This window comes from Toxorhynchites rutilus, chromosome 3 (assembly GCF_029784135.1).
Source record: "Toxorhynchites rutilus septentrionalis strain SRP chromosome 3, ASM2978413v1, whole genome shotgun sequence".
Classification (NCBI taxonomy): Eukaryota; Metazoa; Arthropoda; class Insecta; order Diptera; family Culicidae; genus Toxorhynchites; species Toxorhynchites rutilus.
The window spans coordinates 109,302,801-109,316,460 of NC_073746.1; the positions used below are offsets into that span (position 1 = coordinate 109,302,801).

General features: G+C 39.3%; 1 protein-coding gene across 1 annotated transcript; it reads right to left on the minus strand.

Moving 5' to 3' along the window:
* Positions 1-1,288: 1,288 nt before the first annotated feature.
* On the minus strand, positions 1,289-11,708 carry LOC129776547 (leukocyte receptor cluster member 8 homolog). The gene is made up of 5 exons (XM_055782255.1): positions 11,554-11,708; positions 9,532-11,449; positions 3,980-4,178; positions 3,694-3,901; positions 1,289-3,383 (listed from the first exon to the last, which is right to left on the minus strand). Exons 2-5 carry the CDS (start codon positions 11,386-11,388, stop codon positions 3,173-3,175), a joined length of 2,475 nt encoding a protein of 824 aa, XP_055638230.1. The 5' UTR covers positions 11,389-11,449; positions 11,554-11,708; the 3' UTR covers positions 1,289-3,172.
* Positions 11,709-13,660: the final 1,952 nt, after the last annotated feature.

The following is a 13,660-nucleotide window of genomic DNA, read 5'->3' on the forward strand; positions in this document are numbered from 1 at the left end:
TTATCGGATCTGTAAATTGTACATTACACAGCAGTCATTTTCAGGCGTAAGAGTATTCCTTCTGTTTTTCCATTGTTCAGACCGGACAGCGGAGACAATTGATATGATCATGGTTGTGTTATTTATCGCACAACAGCCCGATGTTTCTTGCAGAGCAAAGCAGTTGTATGGATGAATGGATGAACCGTGTATCGATCTCCATCGCTGATGATTATTACATGGACGTAATTATTCTATAACAACACAAAGATGGCCAAATTGAGGGCCCTGAGTTTTGAACTCATGATCGATCGCTTATTAAGCGAACGTGCAACCAATGTGGCTACGAAGACCCCCGTTGTGTCAACATTTGGATCGCTTTATTAAACTTGCTGACAAAGTCAGTCAGATTCTACGATTTACTTCCATACACTTGTTGAAAGGATCAGAACTAGCGGCAGCTACTGACGGGAGCGTTGTACTGTAACCACTGGCACATACGATCATTTAACTAGATGTTGACATCAGTTCCAGCCGAAAGGTTGTTTTTAGGAACCGGTGACAAAACCAAGAATCGGGTTTGCCCTGGTTGGCTTTTATGCAATCGTTGACAGCTGAGTTCTGGGCAGTTTTCGAATTTCTAACAAGGTTTTATTAATTAATTTATTTAATAAAATTATTCCATGACGGCACAGAATGAATGTTCTGGAAAATGCTTTGTTCTTGACATTCAAAGTTTTTTGTGGCCTAAGGAAAGAGACAAAATATCATTAATTTAAAAAAGACGACACTCATATACAATAAGTAGTCAAAATGATTTTAAAAAAATTCGATCTTGAAAATTGATACTACAATGCTGTCTCCAACTTTCAATGAGCTCCTGCTTTTATCAGAGGTCGTTGAAGACATTGAGTAGAGTCTGTTTGAGCATCTTGTAGTCAACTCTATTGGGGCCTACTCTTTGTCGCAGAATAAACCTAAGTTCTTAGCGATAAAATGCAATTTGGATTTCAGAAGATAGCAGCGCAAAACCATCATTCGTCCATTTAACTTTACTCTTTACAAAACTGCGCATGTGACAGCAGATAGTTCGTTTCGACCCACTTGTTCAAACCACGTAGAATCATTTTCTCTAAGTTCAGTAAACGATGTTTCACCATGTTAGGAAATCGATAACTTTAATTTGTCCCCGAGTCGAATTGTTACATGGAATGGCAGCAATTACGTAGTGTACCAACGGACCCATTTTTCTTAAAAATATGTTTCTTTCCAGTATGGAGCGTTCTCAAATAAGATATAACAATTACACTTGAAACATGAAAATTTATTTGATTTCCGATAAAGATAGTAGGAAACTTGATGGGTAAGGTAATAAGCGCTCATATAGTGTTCTCGATTTTATATACAAAGTTTATCCAAGTCAGTATTATTTTAAAAGTAAACAGCTCTCCAATAACTCATTCAAAACGATAGTTTTATTATTAGCCAACGAAAAACGTCAATAAAAATTTAAAACATAAAAAAATGTCGGAGGCAAAAAGTTGGATAATGTTTCTATTTTCTATCTGTTCTCCTGGAACATTTCACAGCCTTTTCGGTGTCACTTCCCCTGGTTTAGGAGGCTAGTTGGTTTGTTCGAAACACATCGGTGCTGGTGAACAGGACGGGGATTGACTAAGGAAGGGATTGGCTACGCTGAGGTAGGATCATCGAGAGTTGCTTGGAAAGGAATATATTCAGGATACGGAATTCACTGCTTACGGAAGGAACATGAGGTATTTTCTGCACTGTTTCACGTATCGATCAGGCGTTGATCGTTTCTTTTCCGACGTGCGAACAGACGAACTGGAAGCGCCTACTTCCAATCCCACGAGCGTATGTGCGTCGTTCAGCGTGACCTATAATTTCCCACAAAGAAAATCACACACGAAGTTTAGCTTTACTCCCCGCGTTTTGATATAGTCCACTCATTGATAATAAGAGAAATAATATATAACTTAATCTTCACACACATCCATTCAGTTCATCGTGTTGTGGCATGTCCACCGGACACATAATTCACTGATACGATAAGTCGACGTTCTAGGAATTACAGTTCGTTCTTCTGAAATCGTTTCAGAATAATACGATAATCGAAACTGTTCCTGTGCTCGAAACTCTTCCAATAGAGCTTCAGATATCGATTCCATTCACGCGTCACTGCAGCCGAAATACGTTTAGTTGTTAGCCTTGTGAGGGAATCCTGTTTGATGAAATTCCTGGTTGAATGCAACATGACTAGGAAGTATTTTAACCATACAGGTGGGTATATTCTTGGTATCAATAGCAGGCAAATTATAATATTCCATTTTCTCTCTGATGTTCCAGTCTTTCATCCAATTTCCTGCTCCCTCCTATATGTTTCGGGATTAATCCATCTCATTTGACTCTGAATCTGCTACCTAATCATTGATAGATCTGCTGCATTGCGTTTCGATGTCGCTTCATAATCCGTTAGCCGTGGATTTCTACTATACATGGTTGACTACAGATCCCAATAGTTTTAGGAAGAGCGCTTGGTATGTCCATTCTTCTCTCGAAATTTGTTGTTTTTCTTCGAAATAGTACTTAAGGATGATTTCAATAGATGTTTTCGGATTCAGTTTCAATTCCAAGTATCGTCGGTCCAAGACGGTATGGTCTGTATGAGCCTGAATCCTTTGCTTCTGATCGAAGATAGATCACTGAGCGTGTGATGGCCGGTTAGCACAATCCGGTCCCGGTAGGGCGACGAATCCTCTCCATCAGGTACCCCACAAGGCTAAGCGATGGACACTACCCGACGCAAGAGTTCAATCACCTCTTACCATTAAAGTCAATTTGTTTTATCACGTAACACATTTATGTACAACCGCTACTTTACATATTTTTTTCTGCATTGAAATCACCGCTATCCGCCTTTCACCGTTTGGCTATCTTGATCACAGTAAACCAGCTGGCAGAAGAGAGACTCTGAACAGAATCTCTTTTCACTTCCGGTTGATTATCCGCTTATTCCCCCTTCGAACTCCCGCATCATAAACTTTCATAATGGGTTCTAACGTTGTTTGAATGGAACCAATAAGCGTTAGACGTTGAAGAGAGCAACGATCGAGACCACCAACAAGAGGAATAAAAGCGTGCGGAGGGAAGATGTGATGGCACCGTTCCAAACTTAGAAATTTGTCAGAACATTCATGCTGGTTTTGCAATCGATGAGCCTTTTGACACTATTCTGCACTCCCGAAGCTGTAGCATCCGCACCATGGGCCTCCTGCTTCGTGACAATGGTTAACTCGAATGTTGATAACCACTCGAAACACTTGTCTTCGTTCTCGAAGGCCAACGCTTGACTCACATAATCCACCGGGCAGTTGGGACGATAACTAAATAACAATAGATAGTAAACAGATTATTGTTGATCATAGATGGGAGGTTAGTATATATGAGAATAAAAGTGATTGAAAGGATTCGATCCTTTGGCAGCAAAACCTAAAAAAATATGGTTAATTTCATAATTGTTTGCTAATAAACCACGCAGGGTGTCCAAACGGAATCTCTTTGAAGAAACATTGAAGTGGAGGTTGACACAACCTAAACCTAAGAATGGAACCCAATTTGCTTGTTACCCCCACGCTACCAGATGCGGGGTGAAACAGCAATTGAAATCTTAATATCAACAATACCAATACGTACGCTTTGATAATGCTCTTCAAGGCTAATTTACGTTCACGCTCAATAAACCAATCAATCAGATAACCAGCCATCAGCGGGGCCAATCGGTACAATTTGAAAAACTTACTGTAGTTACCAAGTGCCCAAGCGGAACGTAATTTGAGAGCAAAAATTATAACGTTATGCTCACGTTCCGCGGGCGTCAGTACTTTCAGAATTGTAGTCAAATCTGCAATGATAAATATAGATCTCAGTCGATGGAATCTGATATTTTAGATGGGCTTTCTCGGACTGTCGAAAAACTTACCAAGGGTGTTTTTAGTGAAGATGTAGTACAGTATCCGATAGGCTGTAAACTCCAATATATTCTCGCCTCCCACCTCAGAATAAAGCATTTTGAGTTGTGTCTGACATTGGTTGAACTCTTCGTGGTCACCTTTTTCCATGGCAATACGTGCATGCGTCTCGTATACCTGTACTGTAAATTCATCCCGAATTCCTTGAACCTGCAACAATAAAATTATAATATAAATATTATCCTTAATTGCAATCCAGAGTGACTAAGAAATTGATCTCCCCCTGCGAATTACCGATCTCTTTAGTATCATGTCCGAAAACGAACCTGTAACTATTGAGAACCAGAGCAGAGGGTCCAAAGCCCCTAAGGAGAATGTTTTTAACAGTTGTTATCCATGGTTATTACGCAAAAAAGGAATGGATAAACCCATAACCAAGGTGTGACGCGATCCGTGCCGAGGTATGAATGGTACAAGGCGCCCTCCACTAGAGATGCGCCATCCGCTCATGAGCTGTTCCGAAGAATCGACTCTTTGAAGTGAGTTGACACGGAACAGTTCGCAAAAAAAAACAGCTCTTCAGCTCACTTTGGTAATGATGCAGGAGAGAAAAGAGCTGTAGAATTGCAGAGAGTTTGTGAGCTGTAAGATTCAAATGAACTGATCGCCTCTCGCTCTCCGTGTTTCATTACATCATTCCATCAGTTCAGTTTCATTTGTTCCTTGTCTGTTATATTCGCGTTGACGTCATTGAGCTTTGTTTACCAGTTTAGGGGGCGCCAAAAATAATAATTGACTTTGGGACCTTTATGAATAATCCCAACAAACAAAACTGTTCGGGTTCCGGCAGCCCGGAAAATTCAAACTCCAAGAAAATGTGGGAAATCTAAGGTTTTCTGTAACTAGTGGCGCCAAATTTGTGGTTCCACACAAAGTTCAGGAATTCAGGAATTCTGGAAAAGAAAAAAATCCACGCGATGAACCTTTGAAATCCGCGAAGCCTGACAACCTGGCTGTTGACAATTTGGACCATAGGTTAGAATCTCAACTATCGGTTTTCATAGTAAACAAAAACTGGATTGTTTTGCAGGAGAGTTTTTAACGAAAGAAAAAGTCGATGAAGAGAGGATCAATCAAGTCACTTACATCGCTTTCATTTCGAATCCCTTAAATGCTTTCCTATAACATTGTTCATTAAGGTGAAAATGGAAGGAAGCCACAAATGGCTGCCACTTCATTCATCTCCCTCCCTCACCCCTTGCCAGATATTCAATAATTTTGCGAAAGTGTGTAGAAAATGATCGTTTTCGCTCAGTACCCATCATGTAATATCAATCAAGCTCTAATCGATTACTCACAAGAAAATAAAGTTTCATCTGCCGTCGCAATGTATAATGAAAAACGTCGGAAAATTCGAGCTAGTAATCTGAAAGTTAAATTTTCATTTTTCCGCAATGGTTTTGTTTGTATTGGTGGAAGCATAATTTTTTTATCGACACTGATCACAACATCATCGAAACAGCTATAAAAACCACTCAATAAAATGTTATTCCTGAGTTTTAGCGTTTCATGTCATGAACACCAATATCAACACAATTATTATTTTTACGTTTAATGGGTCTATAATGTAAGTTTTAGCAGCATTAACATTGGTTAAAAAAACTGTATCGCATATCTCGGGAAACTGCCACACAATGTTGAAAAAAGTATTTTTTTCTGAAATTTAACTTTCAGATTACTTGCTCGAATTTTCCGACGTTTTTCATTATACATTGCAATCTTCTTCGCTAAGCTCAAATGCATAGATTTTCGGGCTAAGTTGCATCGAAAACCTATATATTCCAAACGAAAATCAAAATGACAGATCCAGACAACCATTGAATATGAGCAAATGAACTTTTGTTCTTCAATATGTTTTGAAGTTTATTTTTCCACCCAGTGTCATTTTCATCTTCATTATTCAAGATGCCAGAATTCAATTTAATTTTAGCCAAATGAATATCAGCTGTTTACTTTTAACCTGAGGTAGTTGTGTGCGGTTGGTTTTTATTCATCCTGTTCATTTCTTTCAAAGTTCGTTTCATCGAACTCTGGCGTTTTTGTTCTCTAAATGGTCCAGTCTGACTAATTTTTTTTATTTTTGAATTTTGACTCAAAATCAATGCCAGAACGAATCTCGTTTCAAATGTGGTGAATATCAATTTGTTGCTTTTGATATTCAAAGTATAAATAACAGCGAAGTTATGAACAAAAATTTGAAAAAAGCAAATTTGTTCATGCATCAGCGATATGAACAAAATTAACTCGTTTGTTATTGTCATTACCATAAAGAGGACAATGTGTTTCAAGCTGAAAAAAGTCATTTACACTGAAATAAAATCATATTCGTTACTCGTGAAAATTTGTTGATATTCTAAGACACTGCTGCCTCTGCTGTCAAACATAGTAAACGGAAAAGTATTACATCCAATCAAAATGCCTCGGCCAACGAAGAGAAGAGTTAAAGCTCTCCAACGTGAATATGTGAAAATATACGATCAACGAAGGAAAATATTAATGAATTATTAACATCGAGTTACTGTGCGGAAGAATTTGTTAATACCAAAAGAAGCCCAATTCGATTGTGTTATAAATTTGTTCATGTTACGATCGTGTATAATCAGAATTTTACTCCGTATGCAAATACACCTTCTATATATATATATTATATTTGCAGTTCGCCCATCGGAACATATCGTTCATACATTTTACTACAGTATTCAATTAATTAAAAAAAAAACAAAATTAAAAAAAAAATTTTCAACTGTATTCTAAGACTCGTGTGAGTGAAGCGCCACATAGTCTGATAAGTGAATTAATCTATTTACGTACCAAAAACAAAACAAACTGGGTGCTTTACTCTTCTCTCGCAAACTCTACTACCACATAAAAACACGTGTTTTTACCTATACTACTACAACGGCTTCGTTTCACCTTCACCTTAAGCGGGACATCTTTGGGATTAGAGTTGTGATACCAACCGCCAAGGGAAGATCCGACACAATAATTACGTTGGCTTATTTTCCTGGCAACGTCCCTGAGGTTCCTAATCAAAAGGTTGCAGCGTTCGTAAATTACTACAAAAAAGTCAAAAGCACAGCGGTCAAAGTTTGAGTTTTTTTTGGAAACCAAAAAATCACCCAAATCGGGGTTTTCGAAAAAAATTTTTGATGCCAAATGTTTCCAAATTGCATGAAACGTCGAGATCTAATGCCATCTCGAAAAATTTTTTTTGTCAAAAATCGACGCTCTTGGACTTTGTCTTTTTTTTCGGAATACGATGCAAAACGTATGGTTTACGATGCCAATTAAAATCGTCATATCGATTTTTCATACGGGATTCCCTGCGAAATGTTGATTTGCATGATAAAATACCCTATGCAAAATATTTGCTCATACGGACTTCATTTACTATTGTCACAGATGTCAAAATTCAAGTTTTCTGAAAATTGAAAAATCACCCAAAGGGGGAGTAAAGGAAATCGGGGTTTTCAAAAAACATTTTTGTTACCAAATGTCTTAGAATTGCATGAAACGTCCCCCCTTCCGTATAGCCTTTCTCAAGACCGAGTGTTTAGTTCAGTTTTGCCAATTGGATCTTGTAAGGTTAGAGACGAATGAACAGAGAAAGCATGAGTTTAGGAAAGACCAATAAATTCGAACACGCTCATAGATTTACAGGAGCTCTCTTCCAGCAAAAAATTATAAAAAATTTCTCTCTCTCTCTTTCTCTCTATCTCTTTTTCTCTCTCTCTCTTTCTCTCTATCTCTTTTTCTCTCTCTCTCTTTCTCTCTATCTCTCTCTCTGACTTTTGGTTTGTCCACGCAGTTTCTCCGCCAAAACGACAAAACAGTCAGTCGGGGATATAGTCGAATGTCTCATTTCATTCCTCCCAGTCAAATTGTCTCATTGCATTTTGAAGTGACTTCCCCCTAAACGAATTCATTCCTCTTTCTCTTCCATGTGTCGGGTATGCATGGATCAATGTTTGAGTTCAACGTGGTTTGACATACGCTACATACGAACGTAAAAATAAGATTGCGTACGAGGGTAAAAAATTCGTTCCTAGGGAGTAGAAATGTGGATTGCAGTCAGCAACGGCCTCTCGCAAGCAAACCTGTGTTCCACTGATTACTCGGTTAGATAGACTTTCAAGCTTATTCAATGATTTTTCGGATTTCATCGACATTTATAGATTTTTGTAATTTCAATAGTTTTGTTTGAAGCAGTTTGTGAGCTATGGAAAAAAGTTTATGGGTCAAAAAGTAACAAATATCACTCGTACACCTTTTTCCTATTGAAAATGACTGTCATACCACTTCGTTCAGTCGCCAAATAGGGTATTTTCGCTCAAATCTCTGCACCCCAAACGCTACGCTCTCGTTTTAGAAATTTTAAACTTATACTCCAGTACATATGCAACAATGAGATGTGGTGCAAAAATACAGGAGCACTCTCCACCATACGGCATTAAAATCGATATCTATTTTCCATTCTACCCTTATATCGAATTATATACAGCAGTCTCTGACATCAGCAATGAGAAAAACTGCTGTCCGCTAGCTGGGAGCAAAACTATAATAATGATGTTCATCATGGTTTGAATTGCAAAAGGCTATAAAATTTCTCAGTTCATTCGAACTATAGTCGAGAAGTCGGCCCTTTGGTAATTTTTTATTATTATTGATATATTTTATTTGATACGGAACTTTTATTGAAAGACGTAGTTCTTCGTCAAAAAATAGATAATTTCTTGGGTTTTCGTTATTGTTACACACAAATGCGACGCGTGCCCAAGTGAGCTTTATGTTCAATCAACAATGGAGTGTGTTTTATAACAATGAAGTGTGTTTTACATCGTCCTTACTCCATCATTCGTAGTGTTGTGTTGTTGTTTGCGTGCGGGTTGTGTGGTGTAGTCAGGCGGACGAGAAGTCACAGGTTACACATACATAAGAGTTTCAAATAAGGTAACACCAGCTGGGTCAACCATAAGAGCCTGCCAGGCCGCAGGTTGGGTATAGCTGCCTTAACCAGTAAAAAAAATTATAACGCAGAATATTAAAAATACCCAACAATTGCTGAATCTTAATAAGAAAGTCTTCAGTACATTCACTGGTCTTATAACAGGATACTATCCGAGCAAATATCATCTTCGAAACATAGGTTTCGTATAAGATATTTGTCGTTTTCGTAATGCCGAAACGGAAACCTCGGAGCATTTGCGTTGCAATTGCGGAGCTCTAACAAGACGCATACTCCTGCACCTTGATAAGGCTATTCTGGAGCCCAAGGAGGTTTGGTTTGTGTTGCCGATCAGGATTATAAATTTCTTAAGATATATTATTTCTGATTGGCACCTATCTTGCAATAGCTTTCAGACTACTCCTTCACCAATAAGCTGTAGATAAGCTTAAAACGCCATAGAAAAAAATGTTCAAAATAATGGACACATTGGTTCACACAAAACAGGAAAAAAAGGAAGAAAAAAAAATAGAATACAAATCAATCTACAGTACTCACCGTCAAATCCTGACGAATCGACTTCAGCTGATCGCACACGTAATAATAGTCCTGCTTCTCAACCCATTTATTCTTAACGTTTTGCAGTGAATATCTGAGCACCTCTACCGGTCTCACTTCGGACGGAGCGGGAGCCTTCGTCAGGCGGAGGAAACTCTTTTCCAGATCGCGACAGGTACCAACAATGTGCAGATCCATAAGATCCAATCCGCCTTCATTATCACCAACAGTGTCTTCGATGAACAGACGCGAAGGTGTTGGCAGCTGCAAACGTTTCTTGATGGGCGAGCCAAGGTTGGGAGACGAGATTTTCTTAGCATTGGAGTTATTGAAGCGGGCGGCACGCTTCTTGAGCGCTTCCTGGTCTCCATCGACAGCGCCCCCAATTGGGCCATGTTCCGAGTAGAAACTAGACCTTTTCTGATTTTGATTTTTAGCGTGCGTATTGCCGTTTTTGTTATTTTTCTGATTTGACTTCTGGTTTTTGATCTTGTAAGATTTCGCAGAGGAAGCACGACTGTCGTCGCTACTTTCCGAGGATCGTTTCCTGCGACGAAGCGACCGGGACTCGGAACTCGATGAACGACTACGACGGCTTCGACTATATCGGCTGGAAGGCGACCGAGAACGTGACCGTGAAGAGCGGGACTTTTTCGAGCTTGACTTGTGTCCAAGTCGTGACCCAAGCGTGTGCGAGATGGAGGCGCCACTACCATTTTTGCGTATATAATTTTGATCATTTCGACTGTTGTTTTGATTATAATTATTGCTGCTATGACTAGGACTATTACTCCGCTGGTATTGGTGAATGTTTCCTGCTGTCCCAGGATGTTTCGATTTATTGTTTGGGCTTAGCATTTCACGCTCGCTATGTACACTGGGCACCGGCTCATTATCCCAATCCTTAGTCCAAAGTTCTCCTTTGTTTGCGGCAGCTGTGATACGTCCTTTGAGACAGATGTCGATCTGATCTTTATCAAAATCTGTCTTGCATTTGGCGTAACAGCGCGCTACAAAGTTGTTTAGACTTTCCGGCCAGGCATCGGTTGGATTATTGAAAGGGTCAGGTTTTTTAGCAACTGTCGGCGAAGGCACTACGGTGTTAATAGTTCCTCCAATTGCAGATGATCCATGAATCGGTGGTGGAGGCTTGCTCAAATCAGGAACCTGAACGGGAGCAGAGAAAATGTTCGCACCCGATGGCATCAAAGGAGTGCTGCTCGCACTATTGAACATAGAACTATTCTGATTTTGATTGGCCACGTTATTCATATTATTTTTATTCTTTTTCTTCTTTCGCTTATTGTTTTGGTTGGTTTGATTGAACTGTGGCTGCTGAGCTGGAATATGCTGCTGCTGCTGTTGCGGCGTTCCATGATTCAAAAGGTTATTTTGCACGACTGGACTAACTCTTTGTGGTTGTTTATTAATATTGAATCGAATTGGACCAAACTGGCTAGGAGCTTGTTTGAATACTTGCAAATTTCCGTCTTGTTGTTGTTGTTGCTGTTGAGGAGAGCTAAAAAATGATGACTTGTTCGTTAAACTACCTGAAGACGGAGAATCGCCTCCACTAGTTTTACTATCTCCGGCTAATACGCTAGTGAAACCGGAAGGAATTTGGCCATCTCCAGTACCGGGAGATCCAGCTGTTGGAAGTGGTGGCGGTGGAACATTCGTGGGTATTCCACCACCGGAATTGAACTGCAGTTGTTGGTAATACGCATTACAATATTGTGCGTATTGCTGGTACGCCATCCCGTACGGATTATTACCAGCAAATCCGTTTTTTTCTTGCGGATTCAAGCAGCTGCCAGGCAATATAGTACTTACAACAGTATCGCCCGCACTATTCATTCCACAATAAAATACTTTCAAGGTGGCGTTAACAGTAGCGCTAGCGTTCAGATTTCGAAACCTACGGAAAGCAAAATGGCGGAGCGAGCAAATAAATCGCTATTACAATCTATCGCTGATTTGAATATGTGCGTTCAGAATACATTTATTCCTAATCAAACTTACCGAGAATCAGACTATTCTTGCTAAATTCACTCTAAGGAAGTTTAAATTACTCTTACTTTTGGAACAGAAATGAGCATTCAATTAACTGCGACTAAACACAATGACACATTTTATGATTTTGAAAGAATGAAAAAGCTCTCTTGAAAAAGACTGCCAAATAGATCGAAAACTGATCGAGTTAGAGACAAGGTGAATAAACCAAGGTGTTCTAAACAACATAGCTTGTAACACCCACCAGTGGTGTCGCTGTAATCGTCCAAATTGATACACTAGCACAAAAAAATAGTTTGTTGGGTATGAAATTTATACCATGGACAAACATACAACTGTACTAGCGTTGCTCGTGTACAGCGTTGTACAGGTACCATCTTAGCATGAAAGGTTGGTTGTACATTGTATAAAATTCACCACATATTTCAATGAAAAAGGATTTTATTTAGCGTTATCAACTAAACAACAAACATGTTTAGAATCTAAGTTAGTAACTCAAGGAAATGCCAATGAAAAGAATGTTCACCATGTGTTTTGATTCGATAAGTTCATGCTACTCACAACTGACTGTCTATGACTAATGATATGACGCTGCGCACAGTACAACTGTAGCCATTTACAACGGTGAAACAGGTCTGTACAAATACAACGATTGTACCGAGTTGCTTGCATGGTTCTAGCGCTGTACATGGTGACAGACATACAATTTTCGAATTACAACGCTGATACAGTTGTATGTCTGTCATAAGCATAAGACTCATGGGGCTGTTCACATACCACGTGGCAGTGGTGTCGACCAAGGGGCGGAGGGGGGGTCCGGGGGATTTGGACCGCCCCCGGGTTTTAGGGGTGCAAAATGAACCGAATTTATATGAAGAAATTGGATAAATATGATATATTCCTTTTTTGGCGGGGTGATGGGGGTGCAAATCGACACTTCCGCCCCGGGTGCGAGAACTTTACTCAACGCCACAGCCGCGTGGACAACTTTAGGGATGGTAGGGGGTACGAAAATGTCCACGATTATCCACTGTGAGGGGAGAGTGGGTATATATAATGTTCACGTGGACGCATTGAATAAACATTATAGAAAAATACACTCACATTGTCGCTGCTCAAATGAGCAATGTCAATATTGTGCACGCTTGTCTGTAAGCGCGATATGTATGTGTGCAACTCACTTTCTCGAGCGTTGATCCAAGAATGAGGAGATGTGGAGGAAAGTCGCTCACGAGAGTGTGTGTGCGCGAGGACGAGTTCGGCTTGATGTGTGTGTTAAGACATTGTCCGTTCTGCCGCTGTTTGTTCACACGATAGCAACGGGGGACAAGTTCTGAATTAAGTTCTATTTACACTTTCACTCTATATGCCACACATCTCCCTTTCTCTCAAAAAAAAAAAAATGATTTAAATAAACGAATCAGTAAATCCAAATAAAAGGATTCCTATCCCCCATTTTTGCAGTCACTGAAGTGTCTTACCCTATCTTACCGCTATACGACTTTGCACCGTTTTTTCGGTTCGTTTCCAAATTAGGTGGTGTAATTAGTGATGATGTAATTGTATGAGTCCACAATTTGCAATTCGCCTTTTTGACATTTGACGGTAAACAGCGAGAGGAAGGATGAAAATTAGAGGTGTGCAAATCAGCTCATCATGATGAACAGCTCTGATCATATCAGCTCATCTAAATGAGCTGTTCTTTATGAACAGCTCTTCAGCTCAGTTGTCAGTGCCGACTTTCAATTTGGGTCCCAAACTCGATAGCCACGAAGCCAGTTTGAAAATGTTAAAATTCAAATGAAATTTTTCACACCATATTATTAATTACTTGAAACACGTATTCCAGACTATTATTTACAACAGACTCGGCGAGTACAACATTTCCGACATTTTTACTGAGGCTTTACATTACAATAGAAAGTTTTCTTCAAAAAAAAAAAAATCTTATGAGATTTTTGCACCGCCTGCAAACAAAGTGTTTTTCATTGAAATAGAATACTCATTTGATACACAGAAGTTAATTTTCATTAATAATTTGAATTTTAAAAACGTGTTCATTCTGCCTGAGAGCCAATTATTATTTTTGGCGCCCCCTAAACTGGTAAACAAAGCT

What these genes read in the sequence shown, in the direction of transcription:
- LOC129776547 (XM_055782255.1), bottom strand. Translation starts at nt 11,388, where the DNA reads ATGAATAGTGCGGGCGATACTGTTGTAAGTACTATATTGCCTGGCAGC. An exon ending in CGATTCGTCAGGATTTGACG is followed by an intron (nt 4,179 to 9,531) that starts GTGAGTACTGTA and finishes TTATTGTTGCAG; the next exon opens with GTTCAAGGAATTCGGGATGA. An exon ending in CTTCACTAAAAACACCCTTG is followed by an intron (nt 3,902 to 3,979) that starts GTAAGTTTTTCG and finishes TTATCATTGCAG; the next exon opens with ATTTGACTACAATTCTGAAA.